This window comes from Artemia franciscana, chromosome 16 (assembly GCF_032884065.1).
Source record: "Artemia franciscana chromosome 16, ASM3288406v1, whole genome shotgun sequence".
NCBI classification, from domain to species: Eukaryota; Metazoa; Arthropoda; class Branchiopoda; order Anostraca; family Artemiidae; genus Artemia; species Artemia franciscana.
In genome coordinates, this window is record NC_088878.1 from 3453442 (window position 1) to 3466294 (window position 12853).

General features: G+C 35.8%; 1 protein-coding gene across 3 annotated transcripts in view; it reads left to right on the forward strand.

Moving 5' to 3' along the window:
• The window catches only part of LOC136036908 (cadherin EGF LAG seven-pass G-type receptor 2-like), a 183977-nt gene that overhangs the window by 81618 nt on the left and 89506 nt on the right, over positions 1–12853 (forward strand). For all 3 annotated transcript variants that reach the window (XM_065719284.1, XM_065719285.1, XM_065719282.1), the window contains exons 3-4: positions 988–1068; positions 11950–12086. In XM_065719284.1, coding sequence (XP_065575356.1) covers positions 988–1068; positions 11950–12086 — 218 coding nt within the window. The remainder of the gene's footprint in view (positions 1–987; positions 1069–11949; positions 12087–12853) is intronic.

Genomic DNA, 12853 nt, shown 5'->3' on the forward strand with positions numbered 1-12853 from the left:
AGGGAACAGGAACTTTTGTGAGTGGGTGCGATTACTAAATAGCAAAACTATCACAGGCTGCATTTATGCTAGTGAATATATATAATTGAAAGTTGAAACAAATACAAATAGGATTTATGCAGTAAAAGTTAGAGACGAAAGTAAGGTTTTTCGGGTTGAAAGAAACGTAAAGCATAGTATAGTAACTATAGTATAGTAAAGTAAGTATATGTCTGGCACGTACGCAGGGGGGGGGGCTTCGGGCCCGGGCACCCCACCGAAAATTTTCAAAATGTTTAATTCCCCCATGGTTTCTTGGGATTTCTGGCAAAAGTAGCACATTTTTTAAGAATCTAGATACATGTATGAAGCTTTTTTTGGGGGGGGGGGATTTTACAGCATGCAATTATCTGATCGTCACTGCCCAAATATTAACCCATTTTCTGTCTAACTTTTTACCCTCTTTGAAGTAATTAGCGATTGTCCTGTTATTTTGTTTTGCAAAAGAGTTTGCTTTCCACAGCAAAATAGAATTATCCTTGATATTATGGCGTTTTCAGGATAAAGTACAGCTTTTAATGGATCAATTTCGGAAACTATCATTTTTCATTAAAATCGACGTTTTTGCAATAGAAGAACTACCCCCACAGCACCCATATTGCACTATTAACCCTAAAATTTCCCTTTCAGTGGGATATAATAGATTAATCACTGGTTCTAAATCGCTATGAACATAACCTGAGTCTAAAACGTACTTTTGAGGCCTCGGTCTCTTTCCCCCATTTGCTACAATACTACTGATTAGAGTTAATTTGTATTTTCCGATATACGTGCTTTTTGCATTTATTTAGTTACTATAAAAAAGTGCTTCTTTATATCTGCTGTTTCGAAGGTTTTGCCCCCCCCCCGAAATAAATTCCTGCGTACGTGCCTGGTATATGTATAGTAGGTATGGTCCTGATGTTGGCCCATCTTGTATATATTTTTAAATCAGCTTTTCTTTTCTAGATAATCGTTGCTTTTTGGAGAAAGGAGGATCCTCTGAAATATTCTTCGTCGGCGAAGACATTGAAGTCGGATCAGTGATCGGTGGGTTTTATTTTATTCCTTTAATTTATTCCTTATTTTAATTGTGACCTGACGTCTCAAATCCTAAAATACCCCTAAAGGAAGCTTTATTTCCTTAATGATGGTTGTGTTATTATTTCGCTCTTAAAACATTAGCTTGTATTGTTAGTGAGCCCCTCACTGTTGTAAGATATGAATTTGCAACCAAGGGTTATGAATTCAGAAAAATGTAGGGGAGAAGAATGTTTTTTTTAATTGTTTTTTTCTTATGTAGATGGAAATAAATATAAATATTGGGGCATTCTGCCTTTTCGCCTTTCTAAAAAAAAATACCAAAAAGTTTATTTTCAAAATCTAGGGGAGTATTCCCCCCCCCTAATCATAGCCAGGATTCGTGAACTGTGCATCTTCCAAAAATCCATTTACTATAGACATTGAGAATGTTAAGTTTAGTTACAAACAACTACGGTAAGTGTTGAAACTAAACATTCGACAAGAAAAATATTGTAAAAATATTGGGTTCTTGTTAATTATACGGAACATACTCAGGAATTGCGCTTTGGTTAGATCTCAGAAAACCGGTTTCATAACAACAAAGACCGGGATGACACAATTATTTAGACTTAAACAGAACGCATTAGATTTGTATAATTTGGGCTATATATTTGCACATAAGGGGATGAGAGGTGGGGTTATGCTAGGTTAGGGATGCTGTCCAAATACTTTACCCCTCCCCCCCTAATGTGCAAATATATAGCCCAAATTATACCATTATGTTAACTAAAGCTTATATGAAGCCAATGAAGGTTATATTTCATTAGGATTATCTTCACTTCTTGGGTGTATTCCGTACCATTAACTACCAATATTGTAATATATTATAGAAATAGCATAAAATATGGTTGACCTGTTCAATTTCGCCTGTAATAGCTAAACTTTTAACAATAATAGCCCTGACATAGCTGTAGGCGCGTCCTGTTTTGTAACGGATGGGTAATAACGGAAAGAAATCAATCTGATATCTTTCCTGCGTCAATTCTTGTGGTTTCGAGTGCTGAGAAACCAAATACTGGATTTATTAACTGATATCATATATTCTAAACAAAAACAAACGGAATTCGTATGTAATAACTTATTGAAGAATATATTTCATTTCTTTTTGCTGTTTTTTTTTAATCATTAATTTAAAAAGAAGAAAAAATTCAAGAATACGATAGTTGGGTTGTAATATTAGACTTTTAGATAATATTTTGTTCGAATGATTCTCACGGTGTTGTATAAAAGCAAGATCGTAACCAAGTCATACAAAGGATATTAAGGGCTATAAAACCATAGATTTGAAATAAAGAAAGAATTAGAAGAATGGAGAAAATTTAGCAAAAATGCACCCAAGTGAATTAAAAAAAATTATCATGAAAGGAGGAAGAAGCCCCTAGCAATCATTTTAGTTAAAAAAAAGTCAAGCAGGCTACATTGGGAAATTTGCGTTTTCAAGAAAGGAAATAAAGGAACTAAAATGACAGGACTCGAGAATATCAAAAGGAGGAAGGGGTATGATCTTTATGCATAAGTTATGCGTTCAATTAAAGGCATTACTTATTCGATCACTGTACGGAAAGTCACATTCTTTCTAGGTTTTGGCGGTCATAGTATTGGGGAGGGGCATTAGTTGAAGACCAAAGCGGAAGCATTGGGTATATTGTTGTCTTTCTCCAAGGGTTGCAATTTTTTAAGGCAAATAAACATAAGTCGGATAAGTTCCTTAGAAATAATTTTTGGGCCTCTATTTTGATTCGACGTAGCATGGACAGATCTAGACCTGTCAGCTTAGAAATAATTAGAATATGTTTTTATTACTAATATGAAATTATTAACCTTGAAATTTACATCGTTGCATTAGCACATGAGTATGAATGTAGCTTTAAACATAACATGCCAAGCCATTTTGCTGCAAGGCTTTAATTACTAGATTTATAGCATCTCAGGGTAGATTGAAAATATTGCTTTTAAATGAATGGAGGGGAGGGGTGAAGGCCAGCCCCAAACGTGCATATGTATGGTGGTCTTTCGAGTTCTTCCTCTTCATTCTGAATAAAAAAAAAACAGGTTTTTTTCGATTGAAAGTAAGAAGTAACATCGAAACCAAAAACGAACAGAAATTATTGCACATATAAGGGGGCTGCTCCCTCTTCAATGCCTCATTCCTCACGCTAAGGTATTTTAGAACTTGAAAAAAGCTTCTTATTCTGTTTAAATGGGCCTTGCGTTTCAGAAGTCGTTCTTAAAGATTTGGGACAAAAAGTCAAACTTTAGCGCGAAGAACGTTGTATTGAAGAGGGGGCAGCCCCCTCATATACGGAATAATTTCGGTTCTTTTTATTGTTACTCCTTAGTTTCAGTTGAAAGATTTTTTTTTTTATTTAATTTCTGATCGTTTCTCAAATAATGCCGGGAAATCTAGCCCTATCTATGAAAAATTCCCTCCCCCACAGACAATTTCTTAGAATATACTTCCTCTCTTGTAGAATACCCCGGCCCCAGTAAATTATCCTTGACAATTCCATACTCGCTAAAAATCCTTCAGGAAAATTCCTTGTGGATGATTCTGCCTAAAAGTACTCCTTGGTATACTTCCATTTGAAAAAGACTTTAATTTCTGATCCTATTTCGAATCGTGTTGGAAATCCACCCTCCTTGGAAAATTTTCCCTGGAAATCCCTCCATCCCCAGTGAAACGTTCCCCAGGGAGAATTTCTCTTACGGGAAATTTCCCGATGGAATTATCCTCGAGACAATCCCCATCCCGCTGAAAATTTCTCCTGGAATATCTCCCCATGTTAAATTTAGTTGGCAAAGACAAAGTAAAACAAATATGAGAAATTTTGCATAGAAATTCTGGAAAATTCCCCCGGTTTAAAATTCCCCTGAAGAGCTCACCACCTGGAAACCCCGCCCCTACCCTATGGAAAATTCTCACCTTTGAAAGTCCCCCAGGCAGAAAATTCCTTCTCCCCAGAAAAAATAACTGTATAATTTACAGTAACATATACTATACGTTAACAATAGATAAATTTTGTAACTTAAGTCCTTTCCCCATGGGCTGCGGGGGTTATGCTATTCCCAAAGGCAAAGCTATTGAACCTTGCAACTATTCTGAACAAAATGGCTCTCAAAATTTTGATCATATGACTTTGAGGAAAATTGGGGCGTCGGAGGGGGCTAGCTGCCCTCCAATATTTTGGTCACTAAAAATGGCACTAGAACTTTCGATTTCCGATTAAATAAGCCCTCTTCCGATCTTTAGGATCACCGGTTCGGTACGGCCATCCGTGGAGAAAAAAAGAGAAAAAGCAACACATTAACACACATCCGTGATCTTTCTTTTGGGAAAAAAAAAAATGCAAACTTCTACATTGTAATATATAGGAGCTTGAAACCTCTATGGTAAGGTTCTTTCATATGGTAAATCTGATGGGGTGATTTTCATTTAGATTACCTAGCGTTCGGGGGTGGTTCTCCCTTTTTCAGAAATTTGGCATTCTGTCTCAGGCTCACAACTTTTGATGAGTAACACTAAACTTAAGGAACTTCATACATATATTGAATCAGCATAAAATTGAATTTTTTAGATGGATCTATTGTTATTGAACCTCTGTTTTTTAGAGTTTCGGTTATTATTGAGCCCTGTCGCTGCTTACTTAGTTTGTTACAGCGAACTGCTTCAATATCACAGTTATCAAGATTTTGCCTATTATGTATTATTTTTTTATATATATTTTTACTCTTTTAGAATTGTTACCTCCCTCTCCGTACTCTACAAAGAAATTCTTTTGCACATAAAAACATAACACCTCTCGAGTAACACTTCAAAGGCCTAATTCCAAAGGCCTGTAAGCAAGGAGCAACCCGGCCCAATAGTAACCGAAACTCTAAAAAACAAAATTTTGATACCAATAGATACATCAAAAGAACTGGATTTTTGTGCTGATTTCAAATATGTTAATTTCTTCAAGTTTATTCTTTCCCATCAAAAGTTACGAGCCTGATAAAGTTTGCTTTAGTTTCGAAAAAAGGCGGAATTACCCCTTAAAAGTTATAGAATCTCGATGAAAATCTATGAGAATCTCGATGAGAATCTCGAGGAATTTTGTTTTTTTGCCTGAAGAAACATCACGGATGCGTTTTTGTTTTTTTTTTCAGGGGTATCGCAAGGACCCAGTGGTCCTAGAATCGCAAGATGGCTCATCCGAGCAGAAATTAAGAGTTCTAGTGCCCTTTTTAAGTGACCAAAATAAATGGAGGACAACTAGGCCCCCTCCCACGCTCATTTTTTCCCAAATTCACCAGATCAGAATTTTAAGGTAGCAATTTTGTTCAGCATAGTCAAAATATATAATAACTATGTTTTTGAGGGCGACATAATTCCCCTAAGGTCCCAGGGGAAGGGCTGCAAGTTACAAACTTTGCCCATTGCTTACATTTAGTATTGGTTATTGGGAAGTATACAGACGTTTTCAGGGGGGATTTTTTTCTAGCAGAGGAAGGTCGTGGGGAAAGGATTACGAGGGAGGATCTTTCCATGGAGAAATTTTTCATGGGAGAAGAGAATTTTCTATGAAGGGGGCGCCGGATTTCTCATTATTATTTAAAAAACGATAAGAAATTAAACAAAATGTTTCCCCCTCGTTAATACCTTGCTCTTTACGCTATTTTTTTAGTACTTTCAAAGGAGCTATTTATTCTAATTAAACGGCCTTTGTAAATTCAGGGGCTATTCTTAAAGAATTGGAACAAAATTCAAACTTTAGCGTAAAGAGCGAGGTATTAACGAGGGGACAACCCCTCATATATGCAATAATTTTTGTTCGTTTTAAGTCAAATGTTGCTCCTTACTTTTAGTTGAAAAAAACTTGTTTTGTTTTTTAATTTAATAATAAGTTAGGCATTGTAGTTTATTAGGTTTACAGTAACGTGGAACTCCCATGGCGTCAATAGACTTGACACGTACGAATAAACTACCACATGCGAAGTTTGTCCCGCTCAGTTCACTAAAAAATCTAACTTAGAAATCATTTTCTAAAGTTAGGGGCAATAGACAAAATCTGAAATCAGATCTCAAATTAGTACTTATTATGTGACAAACAAACGCTTATCAGAGGTTAACATTATTCATTGCTGTATTTAACTTTCTAGCAACAATTTTTTAGCTTTAAAGTTTATTTTCCAAACTTTATAGCCCTCCCCCGCTTGTGACAAATTTCATGGCAAGAATTGTGAGCCAATTCTAAGAGAACTCCAGTTTCTCTTTAATCAGTATTATATTAAGTATAAAACAATTGTTAGCTTCTTTTTAGAATTTATTAGTGCCGATTTTTCCTTTCTTAGGTAGCGTCTGTCGCAGAAAAACTTGATTTTAAATTGAACTGGTCCAAGACCAAAATAATAGCTGTGGACAAGGCATCATCCAGCCCCCGACATCTGTAGAGGTGAGTGGACAGAATGCTGAGATAGCAAGCAGCTCACCCATCTTAGTTCAATTGTCTGCTCAAATGGGAATCTTGATGCATAGATATCGAAGAGGGTTACAAAGGCGAATGCCGTCTTCTGAGAAGAATATTTAAGAAGCCTAGATCAGCCGCCTCACTTAAGTGTGAATTTACTCTGCCTCGGCAGCTTCTGTTATGCTGTACTCGTCAGGGATTTGGTCGATGACACAGATGATTAAGTTAGATGCTGTCCAAACGAAACACCTCCGTAAAATCGAAGGTGTTAGATTGTTTAACAGGTTACAGAGCTTGGAGATCCTCCCATGTTTTAAATTGCTAACCCTGCCTGAGCAGCTCGACTCTCGCTCGCTGCTTTGTCGCTGCCAAGTCATCTACTTCACTTGCCATCTCAAATACCTGCCCGACTTATCTTCGACTTCGATCTAGCTGCAAATGGCCAAAAACTCCCCAGAGGTAGACCACGCACAAGGCGGACTTCCTCCGTGGTTGACTCACTACCGGGAACACTGACCCTGATGAACCTCTAACCCTCACACAGGGCAGAACACTTTGGAGACGGCTAACGGTGCCAACGTCCGGTTCCCTCTACGCTGTCGAGCAAGAGTTTTAATTATTATTATTATTCCCTGAAAATATTTGTTCATATACCGCTTCCCTTCCATTTTATAAAATAACACAAACGCAAAAAATTGTATAACTAAAATATTTATTAAGACAAACTCTTACAAAGACAACAAACAACAATTATATAATATTGTCCCTTAATGAGATGACTGTGCTGGCTTATTTGTGCAAAGCTTATAAAATTTCGATATCTATAATTTAATAGCTACACATAGCTCCTTTCCTATAACAACGAACATTTTAGTTTCATTTGAGCTAATGCAGAAAGTCCTGGGGGGTTATATTATGGCCATGAAAAATTTAATTTTTCAGATGTCACATGTTTCGCAGAACACATTTTTTACCATTCCAAAATATCAAACTTTTTGAAAGAAACATCGGCAACTATCCGAGGTTATATTAAAAAAGCATCTAAATAACGTGTGAGTGGCCGTTATTTAACGTGTGATGTGGCGGTTATTTAGTGTGACTCAATAACGACCAATCAAATCTATACCCAGTATTCCTAAATTTCAGAGTTTACTGTTCCAAAGCATGTGTTTTGGATTTACCTTTTACTATGAAAAAGTGTTGTACTCGTAAAAGTGCAAAAAAAATATATCGACTATAGTTATTTAATGGCAAGACATATTTTTCGGTGGGGAAGGAACCGATACATCTCGGAGGAAGACGTGAGAGGGACACTGATTGTATTTGTACACCATATTCACTTTGCATGATTTACTTTGTAGTTCATCATACCTTATAGTCAACTGTTAGTGTCTTAAAATATTTTGTGTGACGGCATAATTTTAATTTAATTCAATTCTTTTGTTCTTCTTAGCAAAAATTCGCGTCTCCCCCGAGACTAGCCCGTGGCTCCCTAGGGAGGCGCGCCTCCAAGACTGGAAAATTCGGTCATAGGAGGTGGGGAGGGTCAAAAGTACGAAAAAACTTCTAAATCACGAAAATTTGAGTCTTATTTTTTAAGGGGAGGGGGGGTTGACGGACCAAGGTGTATTTGTTATTCCGCATGTGTGGAAATGCTCAAAATCTTTATTAAGTAGCTCTGTTTTTATATGAATTACGAAACACTGTTTAATTAACCGTTATAAATAACTACTGACATAGATCCCTTCTCTATTTCAAGCATAAATGAGCATGAATGGGTTTTGTTCAACCTACAGCCTGAATTTTCTCTTTTTTTTTGTTCAAACGTAGAATCACAACTGTGTTAAAAAAAACAATGGTTCTTTTGTAAAAATTAACTTATCTGAAATTTTGTGAAAAAAGTGAACAAGCGAGGCCCTGAGAACAACACAACTCGAAGTACCAAAAAAGTGAGCAACACAGCTGGGACCTACCACTTGTTCCACTTCATGTGTTACACTTCCACCATACCTTATCTTTTAGCGCTAAGCGTGGTTTACTTCCCATGATGCGCGACACACTCAAGCCACTCTGGTGTGGGTGGTTTTTGAAATTGGGGAGTCCCCTGGGAACAAGTAAAAAAAACGCTGATCACCACCATATTACTGCACAAACTGGTATCAGATATAAGGGCTTATTTCTTCCCGCTTTCCAGTCGATTAACATCTTCTAATTTTACCTTTCATTATTCAAGAAATATGACCATTGGTGTAGAAAAGGGTTTATACTTTTGTTGGCAATTGACCGATCTGTCGAAACAACACTCGCCCTCTGTGATTTTTCTAAAGAAATGAGTTTTCTAGGTTGTACTGCCCAATTTCGCCCATCTAGCTACTCTCATGAACATCACATAATACACGAACTAAAACAAAATAATTAATCAACAAAATAGAAAATAACAAAAAAAACAAAAAAACAACTAGTTGTAAAGCCTCTTTTGTGAATTGTTCACTCTTATTCTCATGATAATGAAAATGAGAAAGTAAAATGGAAAATAGGAGAGTAGCATAAGAAAGTAATTGAAACAAGATAGTAAAATAATTAGTGATAATGAAACGAAGAGAGTAAGTAAAATGGGATGGTCGCAGTGCTTCCACTATCCCCATATTCGTGAAAATTTACGATTAAGATATTAGTTTGTGTTTTTATGAACGTCATTTTTTATGACATTCTGAGAACTCAATTTTGCTTTTGGTAACTCTAGAGAAACCCCAAAAATTCGAGGCTCTTAGAAGCCCTGCATGGGGTTTTTACAAAGTCGATTACGAGGTTGTCCAAAATGACAAATAAAAACGAAGAGTCACAAATCCCAACAAACCAATTGGTTGACTTGCCAAATCGCTAATCGGGAGTTCTTTTTTTGTAGTGTATAGCTCGAGAGATGGCTCTTACAGTTTTGATTCCACTGTTCTTATTAGGTGACGAAAATTTAAGTTTTGTGGCTTACCTTAAATCGCACTTGCCAGCGATAAGGACAAGTCCTGTGAACGCTGGTTACTGATGATGATAACTCAACTCGTTAGGTGCATCCCATATTGTGAGCCAAGGTTTCTTGCACCAGTCTTTGTCAACTGTAGACTTGAAGGCCTCAACACTGGGTTTATATTCATTTTTTTGATTATCTCAATTATTTTATATTCAATAATGGTTTTCTCTCTCACGTACAAATTTTTCCTTGTTTCTATTAAAAAATGGTTTCTTATATTAAAAAAGAATTCTGGCTGTTATATTGAAATCTTCGGCACCTGATCGCATCCAGGATTTTCCTTGGGGGAGGGAATATTAAAATTTTTTTTTATAAACGCATGAAAAATATGTTGACATGCATCAGTGGAACTTTTTGACGAGTCGGGCAAAATTTAGAGTGGGGGATGTCAAGTCGGTTAACATCCCCCTCCTGGATACGTCCGTGCCTAAGTACTGTATATATTGTTATTATTGTATCGAAACATAGATTTTTACCACTTTTGGCCTCTTCTCGTTCTTAGTTTAAAATTATCATAATAAAATCTAGGCTCTCAACCCTTATACTTGGTTACATTTATTTCTTTATATAATTTGTCTGTCAAAAAATAACAATCGAAAAAGAAAGTTTTCATGTTCTTCATCTTCTTCGTCGAAAATAAAAACTAGTATTTGCAAGTTTTTCAGTTTGACTGAGATGCACCATACATAAAAGTCATCGACTTTTCTGCATCGATTGGTGACATCTAAGATTGGTGACATCGATTGGTGGTGTCTAATATTTTTGCTTGCTATGAACACTGTATTTTCTAACCTAACTTAGTTAATGCAAACTATGTTTTGCTTAGGACTACCTTTCTGCGTTTAATTTACTTCGATTCTGGAAGAGGATCCTTTATCACAGACAGGGCCATATCCAGGATTTTTGTTTGAGGGGTTGTCTGTTTTCGTGGGAGGGGATTTAAAAAACTTTAAAAACGCATCAAAAATGTATTTTATGCATTTTGTTATGTTTTTACGAGTCGTATTTTTTTTGGGGGGAGGGGGTTCAAACCGCTTAACCATCCCCCGAATACGGTGCCAATCATATAATAAACAAATAGGCCTTCTAATTTAAATTCTAGTTTAGATTTCTAGCTTTAGAGTTACTTTCAAAAGTCTGAGCACATTCTTCCTATTATGCAAGAATTTAAATTATTATTTATCCTCATATTTCACCAAAGGAAATCATAGAAAAGAACTTCCTTATTACATTGTAGTGATCATGATTTGATAAACCTCTGAAAAATATGAATAATTCAAATATTAGTATATTCAACTTTATTCTTAGTCATTTTATGCTGTGTTATAATTAAAAAATTGATAGTTATGAGTTGTTTTGTGACGTGAGTGGTTAGAGTTCCAAGAAAAAGAAGTTGCAAAGACGGAGAAAAAACAAAATTCGAGAAACCTGCTGACGAAATTCTTTATTTTTAATTTATTTCTTTGCCTCCTAAAATTAAAAAAAAAATCAGTATATTGCGATTATCTCAAAAATTTGCAAAACTCAGACACTAGGTTCTGGCAGAGGCAAGGGCGTCTTTTTCAGGGGTGGGGGCAGTTGCCCCCGAATAATTTTGAGGAAAATTATTATATAGCTCATACCCCTTGACTATCCGGATATGAACCTCTCTTACCCCCTCCTGGAATAAAAATACCGGATATTCACCCCTGGGTAGAGGACAACCAAAACAACCAGCCCGTGGATCAGAGTCAAGTCTTATGTTTTTTTCACGGAAGACAGCGGAATCAGCGGTTTTTTTCTTTTACTTTACTTTTCTCTTTTCCTTTTTTCCCTTTTGTTGTCATTTTGTAGTCATTTTCTTTTGCCTTTCCCTTTACTTGACATATACATCCATAATCTTGAACTGAACGCAATTACTTTAAAAAATAGCAAAATGTATTTTAATTGATGTGAACTTTCTTATATTGGCTATTTAAGCCCTAATATCATTGATTGCATCTCTCTCAGCTATTGACGATTTCTTGGTAACGTTATGCTTGGGTAACATGCTCGGTATAATACTGGGTACTCACCATTATGAAAGTAAGCACGGTGGGGGACTTTGGACCCCTGTCCCTCGTAAATCTGAATGTTATTGCGTAAATTACTTATCAATTTCTCTGTAATTCTCCTGATTTTGAAATTCTTTTTTTCTAATTTTTCTCGCACTTTCTGCCAGATTCGAATTTACAAGATTCGGCTGTATTTGAATTAAAAAACCGAATATCTCGAATGAACTCGTATTTCTTGGTACCTCATTACTTTATTTTTATTTTCTCTTATTCTCTTTATTCTTTTTATTCTCTCTTATTTTCTTATCGGTATTTATGATCATTTGATTAAATATTTTTTCAGGTACATTGGAGATTCTCGGAGAAATAGAGAAAAAATCTGGAATATCTCTAAGGCTTTCGCCACAGGATGTAGAAATACCCGTTGAAATAAAATCCGGTACAAAAGATCTCATTCTAAGACGGTCATTGGATAAAGAGGTCAGTAAATACAATTTTTAGTTTACCATAAAAAGTTTATTCGCACTGGCAAGTAGGGGCTTAGCTCCAACATTTTTAATGTGGGGCAAGAAGGGTCTGTATCCAGAGTGTTAAGGAGCATAGGCTATGTAATAATTTTTCTCTAAATTATAGGGGGAAACTGCCCCCCCCCACCAATGCCACTGCTGGCAAAGCCGCTTTTCCGCTGGTGAAAATGTTTTTGCCAATAGAATTTCCTTTATTTGCCAATAAAAATACTTGATTTATTTGAAACAATTGGTGATGACCCGAAGTTTACTTAAATTCTTTCAAATAAATGTTACATTTCATTTTCACCGAATCTCATTGCCAATCTGTTTCTACGAGAGACAATTTGGTGTGCCAGAGACAATATTTTGTCATTTCTGTGTGCTTATTCAGGCCATTTACAGTGATTGCAATGTTTTGAAGGTTATTAAGATTTTTTCAATTGTTTTTTTAAGTTTTTTTTTAATTTTTTTTACGTGTTTTTTCTTTATTTTGCGTTTAATTAAATTTCAGTTTAACTTTTTTTTTGGTTCGTAAAGCGCTCCTTCCGTTAATAAAGCGCTCCTGGACGTAAAGTAGATATATTCATAATTTTATTATTTAAAGTCTGTTTTTTGTTTTGTTTTTTCAGTGTTTTGTTTAAAATTATACCTGTTTGTTCTCTCTTATCTGTATCAGTTCAAGATATATGTCTTGTAAAGCCTAGTCCGTTTTGTACCCCTCTTTTTTCTCTTATATTT